The following is a 16,752-nucleotide window of genomic DNA, read 5'->3' as shown; positions in this document are numbered from 1 at the left end:
CTATAGAGTCAGGGCGGGCCATCCCTGGTCTCCAGGCAGTCACTGTGGGAGTCGCAGATGCCTTTCCTGCTCCCAAGTTTACCTCCAGCCTCTCCTTTATTTTGACAGCACGGGATTAGTTCTTATTAAAGGGTTAAGGCACGTAATGACCCCAGCTGACCTGCCAAATAACCAGTGTATTGCACACTAACTAACAACGTTCAAACACAAATTCTGCTTTAGACAGACTAGACAGATTAATGGAATCAAATGCCATTCTCCTTACTACTGCTATCGTGGGTTTCTCGATATATAGTGAATAAAGTACCCCCTCTTCTAAAATATAAGGATATTACAAGTTACCGAGGAGTTTCATGACCACTTCGGCCTCGTGTTTTTATACAGGTCATGGAACTCAGAGGTAACTTCTAATATCTTTATATTTTGCAACTGGGGGTACTTTATTTATTATAATACACAAGTTTTAGGGAGTCATGTGACAGAAATGACATCAGAACTCACCGTTTATAACTGATGACATCAGAACTCACTGTTAATAAGGAAATCATTTACAAGATATTCATGGCTTTTGTGTATTATAAAGATATAAAGCAGATGTATTGCCATTATGATGATATCATTTATTAATTAGACGTGGGCTGACTGGTACTTCTGACTTTTTTTCATCCAGTGCTCTCTCAGTGCTGTGCTTGGGACTCATCCAAAAGAGTTTCTGCTGCCAGAGTGGATGTTTATTGTGTAATTTTTCCACTGTGTCCTGGACTAAAGAGCACTGCCAGTCTCCTGGTTTGTATAGGTCTGTACCAGGACTCTCTCCCACCTCTCATCTTGGACAGAATAGAATACTAATGGAATCCAACACAGGAACTTAATACTGATGTTCTTCCAGCTAAACACAGTTGTAGTGATAGGGTGATAGGCAAACTAAAGCAGCAGCACAAGCAGTGATCAGTGTCTCACCATTTGACCAATAGAAACAAACCTCTGCAGTGCTGAAGGTGGAGTGACAGCCAAACCATCAAATCAGGCAGAAGGAAGGTGGCCATTACTGCAGCAAAGGAGGAAATCGGCAATAAACAGCGTTACTATCTGACTTGCACTGTAGGGGCATATGGAGGCGGGGTCAGGCAGGAGGAATTCTTCCCAAACTTCACAACACACAGCAACGGGGAAGGAGGCGGTGCACAGTCGTCTGTGACGTACAGAAGGAACTACATCTCCCAGAATGCATCGCTCACACAGAAACAAGGTGAGGGAGTGGGAGTGACGCAAAGAGCCTGGAAGAGGGGAGAGCAGTGAAATGGTCTAACACACTAACATTGACTCAAGCACATAACATTTTACAGTGTGCCAATGGTCTGCAAAATGAATAGTAGGGCACAAAACAAAGTATAGTAAATAGCCTCAGTGGCGTAACTAGCATTCATCCCCCCAAACAAATGTTAGAAGGGGCGTGGCAACCCCCCTCACCCCTCTTTATGTGCAGCAGACCCCACAGTCCTGGTCCCCTTGCATCTGTGTGGGTCTGTTTCTATAGTTACGCCACTGCTTAGCCTCATTATCTGCTGTTTTCTGATATATGTATAGGTGTGGTGACTGAGCTAGCATCCAGACATTATTTAATCAGCAGGGTATAAAGAAATCATATAGATGGGCAATAAAGGGAGAGAGACATTTAATGTTTAACCTCCCTTCTATTGGTCACCCTTCTCCCCAACCATAGCAAAGAAACCTGCTGTTTTTTTAGGGGAAGGAAATTTAAAATCACCAGGGGTGTCAAATGTTAACTTAAGGTCCCCATAGATGCAGAGATTTCTCTTGCCAAACGACCGATTTTAGCGAAGTCCGACCAATCCTTCGAAATTATCATGAAGTTAGTAGGATTCAAACGATCGCCTCTTCTTCAGGCAACAAATCTCCCCTTCCCGCCAGCTAGAATCTAAATCGCCGTTGGGATGGCATGCGGGGTGCTTCGTTTTCTGAAGTCGCCTGAAGTTGCCTCACGAGGAAACTTTGGGCGACTTCGTAAAATGAAGCGCTCCGAGTGCTATCCCGCATTACACAACTGAACAAATGACCTACTGCAGGCTTTTTTTTTTTTGCACTGTAGGCTGCGTACGGAAATAAGGCGCATATTTTTCTTTGCTGCGGTTGGGCTGAGGGGGGGGGTGACTGGTAGAGCGAACCCCTTGTTAGGCATGCCGATGTGACGCATACAACATCCAAAAATACAGCAGGAGAGGGGGGCAAATTATCTTCTAAATGCTATGTTACTGGTTCACTCTGACTGGTGGCTTCTCTGGATCACACAGTACATAATAATTGCGCTTTCTATACAGGTCAACATGCAATGCAATGCAATGCCTCCATCCATCCTCTCTGAAAATGTTCATCTGCCTGATTGAAAACTCCTGCGCTCCGTGACTTTCTGACACCCAAGACTATATTCAGGGCCTATTTTAAATCTCAGTCCCGTCTGCAATTGCCTCACATGAAATTGAAAGGGGCAGAGAACACCTATTTATTTTTAGCGTTACCAGATTTTGGGCTCTGTCTGACAGTCTCCTGTTACTCATTAGCATTCCCCCGATTTCTGGCAAAAATCCAATGTGCACATGGGCAGAACAGCGGAGTAATATGTGCAGTGCATAATCTTCAGGCTTCATGTGTGCATGTGCATGATGTTGCTTCCAATGACAAAATTATCAACAAGTCCCTCTGTGACAAATTAAGAAAGTTGAAAGATCTGCACACACACACCCAGGGCCATCATCAGGGGGACACAGGGAGTAACAGTTGTACTGGGCCTAAAGCAGTAGCGTCACTAGAGGGGGGCGGGCCCTGGTGCGTGACGTGCAGCCGGGCCCCGCCCCCTCCGTACGGCCGCATTTGTCAGTGGCACGTGAGCTGCCGGGGGGCCCTGAGGGGGTGCGGGCCCTGGCCCGCTCGCACCCCCTGCTCCCCCCGTAGTTCCGCCACTGCCCTAAAGGGGTGCTGCTCTTTCCGAATTAGCAGGCCCCCCTTGGCAGCCTGTAAGCTGAATCCGAAGTGCAATGTCCCAAAGACCTGGAAACCCAAAGACACAAAGTCCCGAAACCATGAAAGGAGGCAAAGGAAACAAGAAAAAAGAACCTGAGGTAAGTTCTACTGAACACCAATGTATTTTTTTAATTATTAGTTTTAGTTATTAAACCCTTGGCCACCAATGTTATATTTTAATACTCTATAGGCCCATGGCCACCAATGTTTATTTAAAATATTCTATGGGGCCCTTGAACACCAATGTTTGTTTTTTGTAACCTGTAAGGGGAGGGCCTGGCCACCAATGTTTTTATTTTACCTTGTTGGGGGGGGACCCTGGCCACCAATGTTTATTTTAACTTCTATGGGAGGCCCCTGACCAGCAATATTTTTTAACTTGTAGGGAGCGGCATGGCCACCAGTGAAGTTTTTTTTTTAACTTTTATGTTACTTTTATGTATTATGGGTAGTCCCTGACCACCAATTTCTTTATTAAATTTGTACCACCAATAGGTTTTTAGCGCCCATGTTTGTATGGGTGTGGGGTCAGGCTCAGACTGGCAATCTGTGGGTTTTGGCAAATGCCAGAGGGGCTGCTGTAAAATGGCATAGACCCGTGCAGGCCAAAGGAATAATCTGCTATAAATATTGTGAATTTTTCATGGCGCCACTGCAAATGCCCACACTTATGGGCAGCCATGGAAAATTTTCCAGTCATCAATCAAAAACAACTTGTTTTATTCTAGATCAACACTGTGGAATGCAGACCCGGCCTGTGGATTCTGGCAAACTGAGCCGCTATCAGTGGGGTGCATGGGGAACAGTCACGGGCCTGGTGGCTTTCAAGTCTTAAAGGGGCTGGTTCACCTTTAAGTTAACATTTAGTATGTTTAGCAACTCCTCAATTAGCCTTCATTATTTATTTTGTTATAGTTTTTTTTAGTAATGTGCCTTTCCCTTCTGACTCTTTCCAGTTTTCAAATGGGGGTCAAATGTATTGTTATTGCTACTTTTTATTACTCATCTATCTATTCAGACCTCTCATATTCATATTCCAGCCTGTTATTCAAATCAATGCATGGTTGCTAGGGTTATTTGGACCCTAGCAACCAGATGGCTGAAATTGCAAAATGGAGAGCTGCTGAATAAAGAGCTAAATAATTAAAAAACTACAAATAATAAAAATGAAAACCAACTGTAAATTGTCTCAGAATAACCCTCTCTACATCATACTAACAGTTAATTTAAAGGTGAACAACCCCTTTAAGGAGGACCTGGTTGTGCTGCATTTCCCGGATTAGCCGGGCTCCCCTTGAGTCGCTAAAGCCACCGGAGAGAACGGAAGAAGAGGAGGAGAATGAAAAGGAACACACCAAACTTTAAAGTTAAGTTCCATTGAATGCCAATGGGCTTTTTTTTTTATTTAAACTCAGGCTATGATTTTTTTTTTAACTTTTATGGGGGGACCCTGGCCACCAGTGATTTTTTTGTAACTTTTATGGGGGGGACCCTGGCCACCAGTGTTTTTTTTACTTGTAGGAGGCACCCTGACCAATGCATTTTGTAGTGGGGGGGACTGCCACTGATCTTTTTTTTAACTTTAAGGGTGGGCTGGCCACCAATGTTTTTTATAAATTAGGTGGGGGGGCTAAAGGATGTGCTGATACCGAGTGCCTGTTTCACTGATATTAATAAATTGTCAGTCGAGCATTCTAATGTCAAAATGTGCTATTCATGCAGTGGATACTGTACCTTTGTTGTTATATATAGAAACATACTAGAAGTGACCATGGAGTTCTGTGAGCATATAAAGGACAAAGACTGAGTGCTCTTATACACGTCATAAAAGTTTCCGCACGGGACAAAAAAACAGCATTTGAACAAGAAGGTGCTGAGAATTGTTCATATTAGTCAGTGAAATAAAAATGAAGCAGCTCATACATCCACCTACTAAGGGCAATGAAGTCAGAGGTGAAACTACGAAAGCAGGAGGGTTTAAGTAATGCAGAAATGTGTACATGAGAGTAAAGATGCAGGGAGTTTTGCACTGGAAACAAAATGCTACCATGTTAGTAATCATTTGCTAGACATGAGGTGCCATGGGCCAGATTCCCCAGTTCATATAGTCCTTTCTCACTGATGCAATTTAGCTGTAGTTTCCACATACAGTACCACATTTCTCTCCCACTTAATTCGATCTTGCCCACTCCCACACCTTGTGTATTACTCCCTTCCCTTTAGAGTGTAAGCTCTTTCTGCATAGGGCCTTCCTCACCTTTTGTACCGGTATTGATTGTGATGAATGTAACTCCATATGTTCTATGTATATAATTCATGTGATTTAGTTGTATAATCACATTTACTTTACAGCGCTACGCAATATGTTGGCACTTTATAAATACATAATTATAATAATAGTTTTCTGTCTTTTTTTGTGGCTAATTCCATGAAGGAATTTGTATAAAAAGAGTAAAAAAAAGTCCCCTTGTTTTTTTATAAAGCAAATCCAAATAAATGGCCAACTGCTCATGATTAATGAGGCTATATACATTAAACATGGGAAGCTATGTAATACATGTCCCTGTATAACTGTCATTAACAGTAGCGTGCACACGGCCAAATCACAGTTGCTGAATGACAGTTGACCATAGAGCTGTCTCAGTGAATGGTTCACTTTCACAGCGTCTCCCCAGTGAGAAGCGTTTTTTCTATATTTTAGTCATTTTCAGGATATATCAACCAACTATGGATAGATACAAAAATTCTCCAGAATCCCGTGGGCTCACGAGGAAGAGAACCATCAAGGAGAAGACAGAAGGGGCACCTAAAAAGACCAAGCTTATGGGTAACAACATGGAGGAGAAAAGCTTGCGTCAAGTAGAGCAAGAGGTGCTGAAGAGAGAGAGAGAGCGAGAGCCAGCAGAAGGTAAGAAGTACCAGATTGGTCATAAACGTAATTTTCAAATGTTATCTGTAATATGACTATGAAGATTTTCATTCATAGTTATCTGTAACTCATCCTTCCAAGAAAGTTTCCCTGCACCCTGCTAGTTTGTCAGTTGGGCTCAACTTACAGTTGGGGGAGATCTATGGAGAATGCCCATTTGCTTTCCTAGTTACATCTGGAAACCCAACTGAAGGGATATTAGGCTATAATTTGAAGGACATTTACTGCTCTACTACTTAGAGGTTGGTTATCTGTCATTGATGTTAAAAAATCACCAAAATCCCATCGGCAAGTATGTTTAAACAGTCCCCTATACGTTAGAAAACGGAAACAATGCTCTGATTGATTTTTGTGGACAACAACACTGGTGACATTGCTATCTATGCTAAAAGTGCAGCCTCAAACATATATCCATGGCAGTTAAACCTTTCTCACTGATCCACTCCAGCTTGTATCATTTACTAACCATATTTTTCTGCATGAATGTATTAATAATTTGCTCATGTAAATAAAAAGCACAGCAAACAAGTGTTCGCCCCAAAACTCACTCTAATTGACCCTTAGAATGGACTTCCATAAGTAGCAACAGAGGTTATGTAAAAAAAAAAGGTGCTAATAAAAAAGAAAGTCTAGTTATCTAAGACAACCAATCAGCAAATGGCATTTATTGGTCACCTGTTTAAAAGCAGACATCTTATTGGATACTATAGGTTACTTTGTGTATTTAATTATGTATATGGGTTTATAGGGTAAAACTGTTGATATGAAGCATAAAACTAGTGTTGTACAGGCAATATCTTTATTGAATAACTAAAATGATAAACACAGCAAGCTTTCAGAATATTTCAATTCCTTTTTCAAAGCTGATTGCAAAGATGCTATGTTGGCTCCTACTGGTGTATTATATTGTGTGGTGAATGGTCCTTTTTCTGAGGCATTCTCCATCTTCTCCAATGTAAATGCCTTCACCAATGGGGTTTATTGTATAAAACACATTTATTGCATAAAGCACATCTATTGTATAAAGCAGATTGGTGGATGAGCAAGTGTAGTGGTCGTACCTCTGGTGTGCCAGGAATTGTGAAGATGTGTGGGCAGGTTTTGCTTCTCTTCCTTCCACATGGGTGGGTTCCATTGCTCCTGGGTCTTTTTTATAATAAGTCTCCTCAAGGTTGTCTCTAAAGCTACACATTTTTTTGTTGATGGTACTTTTTATTGCTCATTTTTCTATTCAGACCTCTCCTATAAATACTCCAGTCCCTTATTCGAATCAGTGCATGTTTGCTAGGGTAATTTGTACCCTAGCAACCAGTTTGCTGAAACTGCTAACTGGAGAGCTGCTGAATAAAAAGCGAAATAACCCAACAACCATAATTAATAAAAAATGAGGACCAATTGCAAATTGTCTCAGAATATCACTCTCTACTTCATATTAAGTAAAGAGTGAACAACCCCTTTAAGGTTGGGTGAAAAGTATTTACTTGTTATTGGAACTGGATGAGCTTTTTCTCAGTGTCTGCCCAAATAATAAAATGTCATCAATGGTGCAGAGGTATGTTAGTGGTTTGGTGGTACTGTACAAGTAGATAGGAAATCCAGTTCTAGTTTAGCCCTAAAAACTGCAGCATACTGGGGTGCAAACCGCATTCCAATCTGGTCCCATCTGCTGTAGGTACAATTTTTGGCCAAATGAGAAATAGTTATGTGTTAAAGGAGAAATAAAGCTTAAATAAAGAAATAGCTAGAAATGTACATTATGATTTGGATTTATGTACTAGCCCAAGGCAACCACAGTCCTTTAGCAGTAAAGATCTGTGTCTCCAAAGATGCCCCAGTAGCTCCCCATCTTCTTTTCTGCTGATTCACTGCACATGCTCTGTGCTGCTGTCACTTACTGAGCTTAGAGACCCACTCACAATATACAGTACACATAGAATAGAAATATCACAATATAAGGCTGATTAGTACTTAATACAGATAATTTACTACATGGCAGCACAAAAACCAGTGCAACTAGCATCAGAATTTAATAATCAGCCCTGTAGCATCAGCTTATATTTCAGTGAAACTCAATGAACTCTGGCAAGTAATGGTGGTGACATGGGGCATCACTAAGAATGCAGAAGGGACCATAGCCCTAAGACAACTTGTGAACCTTGTGAATGTTAGAAACATGGAATATATATATATACAAACAGGCCTGCACATCTTTTCATCTTATAAACCATGTGCCAATCAGATTTGGGGTTTCTGCAACTTTCCAATACATTTAAAGCAATGCACTGATGCTCAGAGGCTCATAAATAAAAAAAATATCTTCTCGCATTAATTCAACACCACAGAAAGGTGTCTTCCAGGGTATGTTAACATTTTGAATGATTAATATTCTTTCCCCCCAGCAGGAAGAAGTGGAGCGAGTAGGCCTTGTGTTGAAGCTCAGATGCCTAAAAATCCTAAAAACATCACCAACTACAAGTTTCACAAGGAGCTGGGAAAAGGAAGCTTCGGAAAGGTGAGTGTTTGGCTTCCCAGGTACCGGTATATTTAGGTGTGTTTAGAAAATGCAAATTTGAAGCAACTCAGGCAGAAGCTACTGATAAACATGTAAAAAATGTGCCAATTTTAGAGAAAGCAACAGGGAGCTATTGTATGTTACAGAAAACAATTCTGCCTATTTTGTGATGTTTTCCCTTAAAAATAAAATACAAAGCCATCAGAACAACTACAGACAATTTGTGTCTGTTCATATCTCCCAACATTTTGGAAATAAAAAGAGGGGAAAAAAACCACGCCCATTTTGTGGTCGCCCCCCCCTAATTACCATGTTCATTTTACAAAATTTGGCAGGTTATGAAAGTTTGAACATATTTCTTATTACTGTTTTGCTAATGAATGTGAATTGCCCTTTAAGCTGTGAGTGTAACTTCTTCCAAGAGACCTGTTATCTTATATTGTTACAATTACTCATTTGCTTATCTCAAAATTGTTGCAAAAGTATCTGCAGCTGTGGCTGTTCTGGGCTCTCTGCCAAAAGCCAATTAAGTTAGAAACTCTGTTTCTTTTTCTGCCTGTTCAGTGCAGAGAAAATCGGGACTTTCCAGTACAAACGCGGGACTGCGGGTTGGGCTGTCAAAAGAGGGGCTGTCCCTCTAAAAACGGGACAGTTGGGAGGTATGTTTAAGCCTGTAGCATAATTAACTCTATAACATCAAATTCAGAAACTTGGAGCTAAAGGAGAGGTACACTTTAATTCAAATAATGGCTTTTTTTTTTTGTATAATTGTATAATAAAAGAGAATGTAAATTCCAGTGCATTACACACGTTATCCTCCATCTCAAGTCTGCTAATCACAAAACATTGAAAGTATGGTGAGAATCAGAGGCCCACCATACAACACAATTTTTCAGTGGTAGGGCAAGAGTTTGCAAGACAGACACTGCTTTAATAGTAATTATTAATAAAGTTACATTAATTAAAATGTGCAATTAATGTGTAGTTGTATGAGAATCATTTTGTAAGTGAATACTTAAAAAAACCCGCATATTGTTTATTTTGTCATTCTCAGGTTATGCTGGCGTCGCTTAACAACTGCAGAGATCAAGTGGCAATCAAAGTGATTCGGAAGACTACGAGTGTAGAGGACATCCTGACGGAGGCGCGCACTCTCAGAATCACTGGAGCTTGTCCCTTTCTCTGCCATGGATATGGAGCTTTCCAAACGCAGGTACAGCATAGAGCCAATAGTACCATGCAGTTTATGTTACTGTTTGCCTTATTTAAAAGCTGCTACTGACTTTACTTAAGACACCATATTATACTTCTTTTCTTAAAAGGAAATTGGGCACCCCAATGATTCTGGTCTCTCAGCCCTTAGCCAGAGCTGCTGCTTCTCTGCTTCAAAAACTCACCTGTCGGTAGTGTCTGCTCCTGTTCTCCAAAAACTCAGCCCAGGGTAGTATCTGTTTAGTACTAGATCACTTTTAGGGGTTTATGTAATTAAAGGCATTACGTTTGCCCAGGGGCAGTAACCTATAAAAAAACAATCAGCAGGTAGAATTCCCTGGTCACCTGTTTAAAAGCAAGCATCTTATTGGTTGCTACTGGACAAACTTTGTGCCTTTTATTACATATGGGAGTTAGTCTGATGTAGTGTGATATTCTGAGACAATTTGCAATTGTTTTTTATTTATTTATTTATGATTTGTGTTATTTAGCTTTTTATTCAGCAGCTCTCCAATTTGCCATTTCAACACTCTGGTTGCTAGGCATAAAGTTACCCTAGCAACCATTTAGAATAAGAGCTATTTAGAATAAGAGACTGGAATATGAATAAGGGAGGGCCTGAATAGAAAGATGAGTAGTTAAAGGTAGCAATAACAATACATTTTTAGCCTTGCAGAGCATTCGTTTTTTAGACGGGGTCAGTGACTTCCTTTGGAAAGGTGGAAAGAGAAGAAAAAGGCAAATAATTAAAAAACTAAATTCAAAAATTTAAAAGTTGCTTAGAATTGGCCCTTCTATAACATACTAAAAGTTAACTTAAAAGTAACCCATAACATACCCATATCTGCCTGCAGCAGGATTAACCTCTCCTTGTTCCATACCAACCCTCAGCAGTGCAGGAGATCTTTGGGCAATACATTTTGGGAGTTGCTTAGGCGAATCATTCCTCATGTGCCGAGAGAAGGAGCAGAAGGCACAACTTCAAGACTAAGTAAAAGAAAAAGGGAGGAAAAAAGTTAGTCCTGTTAACTCCTGCCGGTCCTGCTTCAGTCTCTACACTGTAAAATTCCTTCACAAAGAAAAACGGATCAGCACCTCTGACAACGGAGAGAACAAAACAACAAAAGCAAAAAGCACAATATAATTGTAGTATTTTCAAAATAATCCAATTAGACACCATGTGTTGAAGTAGGGAAATAGGGATATATTCTTTTATTTCCCCTTTAAATATTGTTTCACTCTTGTTCTCTCCATTGCCAGAGGCGCTGATCTGTTTTTATTTGTGAAACAACTTCAAGACTAGACAGAAAAAAATCCACTACATTTTTTGGAATTGTTTTGCTCCATAATGTGTAAAAGTGATCCCTGTATTTGGTTCTGCTTTAAAATCGAATACAGTTGTGCTCTAGTAGTCTTGTTTTAACAGCTCCCATGTTTCACTCTCTTCTCATTTAACCAGATGCATGCGTTTCTTATAATGGAGTTCATGAGTGGAGGGACCCTGGAACAGCTTATAAATAAGAGAGGTTGCCTGAACAGGGACATCATACAGTAAGTGACATCCCAAGATCTATATGGAGTTGCATGTTATTCCCAATCTTCCCTACCTGTTAGAGTATTTTTGCCACCCCAGGTTTTTTTATGTTTCATGCGAAAGGGAGATTTGAATGGGTGCAGTTTCTTGTGGGTTTTCTCCCTCCTTCAGAGCGAGAAAGAGGTGGTATGTCCCATCCCTCAAACTTTATATATCCCTATCAGCATCTTTGAATAGAGAGATTTGGGACACTTGGGCATTTAGGGACCACTAACCCCTGTGCTGATATTAGTTAGACACAGTATTGGGCACTGTTCAGGTGTTATGCTCCAACTCTTGGTGCATTTTACATGTAACTCACTTTTTCTTATGTTGTTGGCACCACAGTGTTGTACCAAGGGAATGTCAGAGGGCAAAAAAAGCAAATTTGTTTATAGCAATGGCCTAGGCTGTTGCACAAGAAGCAATTAGCATTTCATAACCCTAATCTCCTCCTCAGCAATTTTTTAATTGTTTTTTCTTTGAATAGAATCCAATATTGCGCGCACTTTCACGGATCAGCAGACAGTGATGGTTTTAAAATGGCTTTATTTCCCCAACAGATTAATTTACGCATTTCATGTGTCATTACATGTACTCATAGGCATAGACACTCATAGTGCCTGTGATCACGTGTGATGACAGACGAAACGTGTTAGGTAATCTGTTGGGGAAATAAAGCCATTTTAAAACGACCACTGTCTGCAGATCCGTGAAATTGCATGCAATATTGGATTCTTTTGACTGTCGTGTCTACCAAATCTGCGGGTTCAGGACGCTGCACCTGGGCCAGGGACTTCAAGCGGTGAGTGACCTGCAAATATTGAATGCCTGTGATCATAAATGGAATAAGCGAGAGGTCCAGGGCATTTGCACCTGGGCCCACCCAGTTACAGGGTGAGCGGTGGCAACAATTAGCCCAATTAAATTAACTTCACAGAAGGGGGGAGTAGAGTTTGACCGCAACCAATTTTTTTGTTGTATAGTTTATGTACTTTTCCTTTGAATACCTTATGTTTACTATATATATATATATATATATATATATATATATATATATATATATATATATATATATATATATATATATATATATATATATACTAAATGAGTTAGCCCCAGCACTCTCAATATATAACCCCCTGAAAATATATTCTTGCACAACTGAACTGTAACTTTCTTAAAAAAAGACACTTTTAGCTACAAAGTTTGTAGAAAGTATATGCATAAGCTGATGCGTCAGTCCTATCCAAGTGAAAAAATAAAGTGTTATCTTGGGGGAAGAAAGACCATACCTGTTTTTCTCTTTATTTAGCATGATCTATAGCATGACCAAAGATGACCTTTATATGTGGGTGCTCCAGCGTTACCAAGGATTATATATATATATATAAAATCACAAAAAGGTGATCAGCAATTAAAAATTAAACAGAATTTATTTAGTAAAATAGCAGCAGACTGACGTTTCGGCAGACTTCTCAGCCTTGACTGAGGAGTCAGCCGAAACGTCAGTCTGCTGCTATTTTACTAAATAAATTCTGTTTAATTTTTAAGACCTGACTAGTGCTGATCCCCTTGTATGGAGATGTTTGTTGATCGTGCACCCAGGCAACTTATTGCATCTTATCGAGAGTGCCGGCTCCACATGGCTTTGTTTATATATATATATATATATATATATATATATATATATATATATATATATATATATATATTTAGAATTTTTTATATATGTTAACTACTATTTGCTTATATATTGGATTAGAATCCAAGATTATATTATTAAAAAGATGCTTACATTATTCTTCTTTTTTTTTTTTTTTTGCATAGATTCTATTCTGCAGAGATGATCATCGGTCTACAGTATCTGCATTCATGTGGTATTATGCACCGGTAAGTACAAGTTTTCAGTCTTGGCCCTAATTCCTCACTACTTTTCCACTATTACGTTCATCATTATTAATTACTACTACCCATAGCTGAATACAGTTGCCAGGCCTATGTCATGACTTTTGTTTCTTTATTCCAGAGATCTTAAACCACCAAACATCTTACTGAGCGCCGAGGGGCATATCAAGATCAGTGATTTCGGCCTAGCTGTAGAAGGGATTTTCGGCAACAAGAAGATGTACGATCTAGTAGGGTCCTACCACTACATGGCTCCAGAGGTGAGAAACTTCTTTTATTTACTATCAGGAATTCATTTACATCTGTAAATTAGCTTTGTTCAATTATTTTGTTTAAAGAAACAGTAATCAAAAAATGAAAGTGTTTTTAGTAATGAATAAATAATGTAGTGTTGCCTCGCACTAATAAAACTGGGGCGTTTGCTTCAGACACTCTATTATAGTTTATATAAACAAACTGCTGTGTAACCACGGGGCCGACCATTCAAGCACAAGACAAATAGTAGATAACAGATAAGCAATATAGAATCGCATTGTATACTATAGAGCTTATCTGTTATCATCTGTTTATCCTGTGCCTTTTCTCCTTTTTCAGCTTTGAATGGCTGACCCCATGGCTACACAGCAGCTTGTTTATATAAACTATAGTAGTGTTTCTAAAGCAAACCCACCAGTTTAACAAGTGCAGGGCAACACTACATTATTTATTCATTACTTAAATCACTTTCATTTGCAGGCCTACAGTGCATTATAATTTAATTAATTTAATACACTTCCATTTGTTGGTGTTACTGTTCCTTTAATGTATGTTAGGTTTGCTTAAATGTTCAAACTATGCAAATATGTAACCAGTATGTGCTGTATTAGAATGCGTTGATTGAGCTTACCGCTGTACGCACACGCCCCAGACCTTCAGCAAAGGGAGCCAGCAGCATTCCTAGAGGGGGGCGGGCCCTGGTGCGTGACGCACAGCCTGGCCCCACCCCCCTCCGTACCACGCACTGACAGGGGGATTACAGTGGCGTGCGGCGCTGCCGGGGGCCCCTGCTCCCCCGGTAGTTCAGCCACTGAAGGGAGCAGATACCAGGAAACATCAAAAGAGGCTGGCACAAGCCTGGACCCATAAAGTAGTAAAGCCGGAATTAGATTGTAAGAGGTTAAAAGGCTTACATTTTATTCTCCATAATTAAGAACCAATGCCTGCCGCGTTTCGTGTCTACCAGGGACACTTAGTCATGGGCTGTGTCCCCGGTAGACACGAAACGCGTCAGGCATTGGTTCTTAATTATGGAGAATAAAATGTAAGCCTTTTAACCTTTTATAATCTGACTCTGGCTTTACTACTTTGTGGGTCCAGGCTTGTGCCAGCCTCTTTTGTTTAAATGTTGTTTATCCTTGTCCGACACAAGGAAGGGATCTCCTGCCCAATGTTGCATCTCTGTTCCTAAGGCTTCTGTGAGAATGATGTACAAACTTATTCCAGGAATGCTTCCCAAAGAAATGTAATTATCTAACAAAAGATCTTTTTTATTCTCTAGATTCATCTGATGAGTGGATATGACGCAGGAGTGGATTGGTGGGCATTTGCCATTATTCTGTGCCAAATGGCCGCTAGAAGATCTCCATTCCACGAAGGCTTGACACTGCTCAACATCATCGAATCAGTCACCTTGAAGCAGCCTTCCATTCCAGAGGATATCAGCCCTGACCTGAAAAGTCTGATGCAGGAGGTGCGTAGGAGCATGTGCCGGGAAATAACTGACCCTTAAAAAAAGGACAGAATCTAAGATATAAAAATGAATGGGCCAATGAGATGGTTATCTTTGCATTCCTACAGGTGGGATGAGATAGTTACGTGGTGCAGAAATCCCAGATGAATGATAGAAATATTAACTTGAAGGAAATATTACTGAGTGATCATTTCTTAATGAGGACCCTGGGGGTGAGGAGCATAATATGAGCTGTGTATTCAGTAAGGGGAACAGCCTGCATGTCGCTAGTTATGTTACACAACAGCAGAGAAATTGCAGACACCCTCATCATACATATGTACTCACTGCTGACATAATTCCTACTATTTGCTGTGGAAAAACTTAGAATAAACCCTCCTGGTAATTGTGTAGCCACTTATCCATTTGAACATCTGTTAATGAGTTTTTTTCCATTTAGCTCTTTGAGAAGAATCCAGACAAGCGCCTGGGCACATCGGGGGATATAAGGAAACACCCGTTTTATAGATCGGTTGACTGGGCAGCATTGGAGAACAGGAAGATTCCACCTCCTTTCAAGCCACAATCTGTAAGTCCATCACTGCAGCAGCTCTATCTGGAGGAAACATCATTTTCTGCACACCAAGTATCAGGTTTATTCTGGTGGGATACGACCTGTGCATAGTAGGCATATTACTTTTAATGGAGAATTCAACCTTTTTTAAAAAAAACAAAAAAAACTACCAATTGAGTCTCAATGTATTCTTTCACCTTTTGCCCACTTCACCTATTGTATTTCCCCAGGTCCCTTTATTACAAGTTCAGTAAGTGTATTGTGCTCATGATGTGGCTTCCTTCCATTATAGAGACATTTTCATTTGCCTTCTCCTGAAGTAACCAATCATTGCTATTTTCTGTAATTCAGCAGGTCCTTTCTCCTTCAGTGCTGTGGCTGGAGGTATATTCTTGAAACGCCAAACCCCCACCCCCTTAGCCAGACTATGACAAATGTGGTTGGTGCTTGGCTGGTTCTGTTCTGGGCAAGGCAGGGTAAGAGTTAAGAAAGCCTCTTTTTTTAAGACACTGTACAGTACATGCAAATATACCCGCACACTCCTAGGTCAGTGCACCTGGGGCTGCCACTATATTGGTCTTTAGTCGAAACCCTACAAATAGTAAATAGTATGAGAGAGAGCAAACAAATGTGTATATTCCTTCTTGCAGATACCGACTGTGGATGTCAGTGCAGTCTGTGAAGAGCCCCTGTCATTCATAGAAGAGCCAGGCTGCATCAACCCATCAGGTGGTATAAAAATGATTCAGGGTCTGTCATTCCTGAGTCCCAGTTGGGAAAGATCTGCAGGTCCCTTTTGCCTCCACCCTCTGCGCTCTCCACCTAGGGCCCCCGCCATCGGCCCTCCTATACTCAGACCCCTGCCCTCAGCCTTCCCCACTTCTGCCCCCCCACCTCTGGCCCCCATCTTTCCTCCCCCATCATTCCCCCCCACCTCTGGCCCTCACCATTTCCCCCCCCACCTCTGGCCCCCATCATTGCCCCCCCACTTCTGGCCCCCGCCATTCCCCCCACCACCTCTGGCCCCTGCCATTCCCCCCCACCTCTGGCCCCCGCCATTCCCCCCACCACCTCTGGCCCCTGCCATTCCCCCCCACCTCTGGCCCCCGCCATTTCCCTCCCCACCTCTGGCCCCTGCCATTTCCCCCGCCCACCTCTGGCCCCTGTCATTGCCCCCCCACCTCTGGCCCCCGCCATTTCCCCCCCACCTCTGGCCCCTGCCATTTCCCCCCCACCTCTGGCCCCCGTCATTGCCCCCCCACCTCTGGCCCCCGCCATTCCCCCCACCACCTCTGGC

The 16,752-nt window shown here is 41.3% G+C and overlaps 1 protein-coding gene and 1 long non-coding RNA gene across 7 annotated transcripts; both read left to right on the top strand.

Moving 5' to 3' along the window:
• The first annotated feature begins 584 nt into the window (after positions 1 to 584).
• LOC121393283 lies at positions 585 to 4,947 on the top strand. Of its 2 annotated transcripts, none has more exons than XR_005960942.1 (3): positions 585 to 1,249; positions 2,340 to 3,137; positions 4,261 to 4,947. It is a non-coding gene; the product is annotated as an uncharacterized LOC121393283 (long non-coding RNA). The 2 variants fall into 2 exon arrangements; XR_005960941.1 differs by lacking the exon at positions 4,261 to 4,947 and adding an exon at positions 3,768 to 4,002 and having other exon boundaries at positions 586 to 1,249.
• Positions 4,948 to 5,381: 434 nt separating this feature from the next.
• On the top strand, positions 5,382 to 16,388 carry LOC121393276 (protein kinase C delta type-like). Of its 5 annotated transcripts, XR_005960936.1 has the most exons (10): positions 5,382 to 5,947; positions 8,368 to 8,480; positions 9,535 to 9,693; positions 11,152 to 11,243; positions 13,096 to 13,158; positions 13,295 to 13,433; positions 14,711 to 14,902; positions 15,342 to 15,470; positions 15,807 to 15,931; positions 16,106 to 16,388. XR_005960936.1 is itself a non-coding variant. In XM_041561227.1 (9 exons), the coding sequence occupies exons 1-9, from the start codon at positions 5,656 to 5,658 to the stop codon at positions 15,849 to 15,851; spliced, it is 1,224 nt and encodes a 407-aa protein (XP_041417161.1). In that variant the 5' UTR covers positions 5,382 to 5,655; the 3' UTR covers positions 15,852 to 15,985. The 5 variants fall into 5 exon arrangements, 2 of the variants coding, with proteins under 2 accessions (XP_041417161.1, XP_041417160.1); XR_005960935.1 differs by having other exon boundaries at positions 8,371 to 8,480; positions 15,342 to 15,931; XR_005960934.1 differs by having other exon boundaries at positions 15,342 to 15,931.
• The last annotated feature ends 364 nt before the right edge of the window (positions 16,389 to 16,752 follow it).

This window comes from Xenopus laevis, chromosome 4S, assembly GCF_017654675.1.
Source record: "Xenopus laevis strain J_2021 chromosome 4S, Xenopus_laevis_v10.1, whole genome shotgun sequence".
Lineage (NCBI taxonomy): Eukaryota > Metazoa > Chordata > Amphibia > Anura > Pipidae > Xenopus > Xenopus laevis.
The sequence above is the reverse complement of the archived record's forward strand: the minus strand, read 5'-3'. Positions and strand labels throughout refer to the sequence as shown.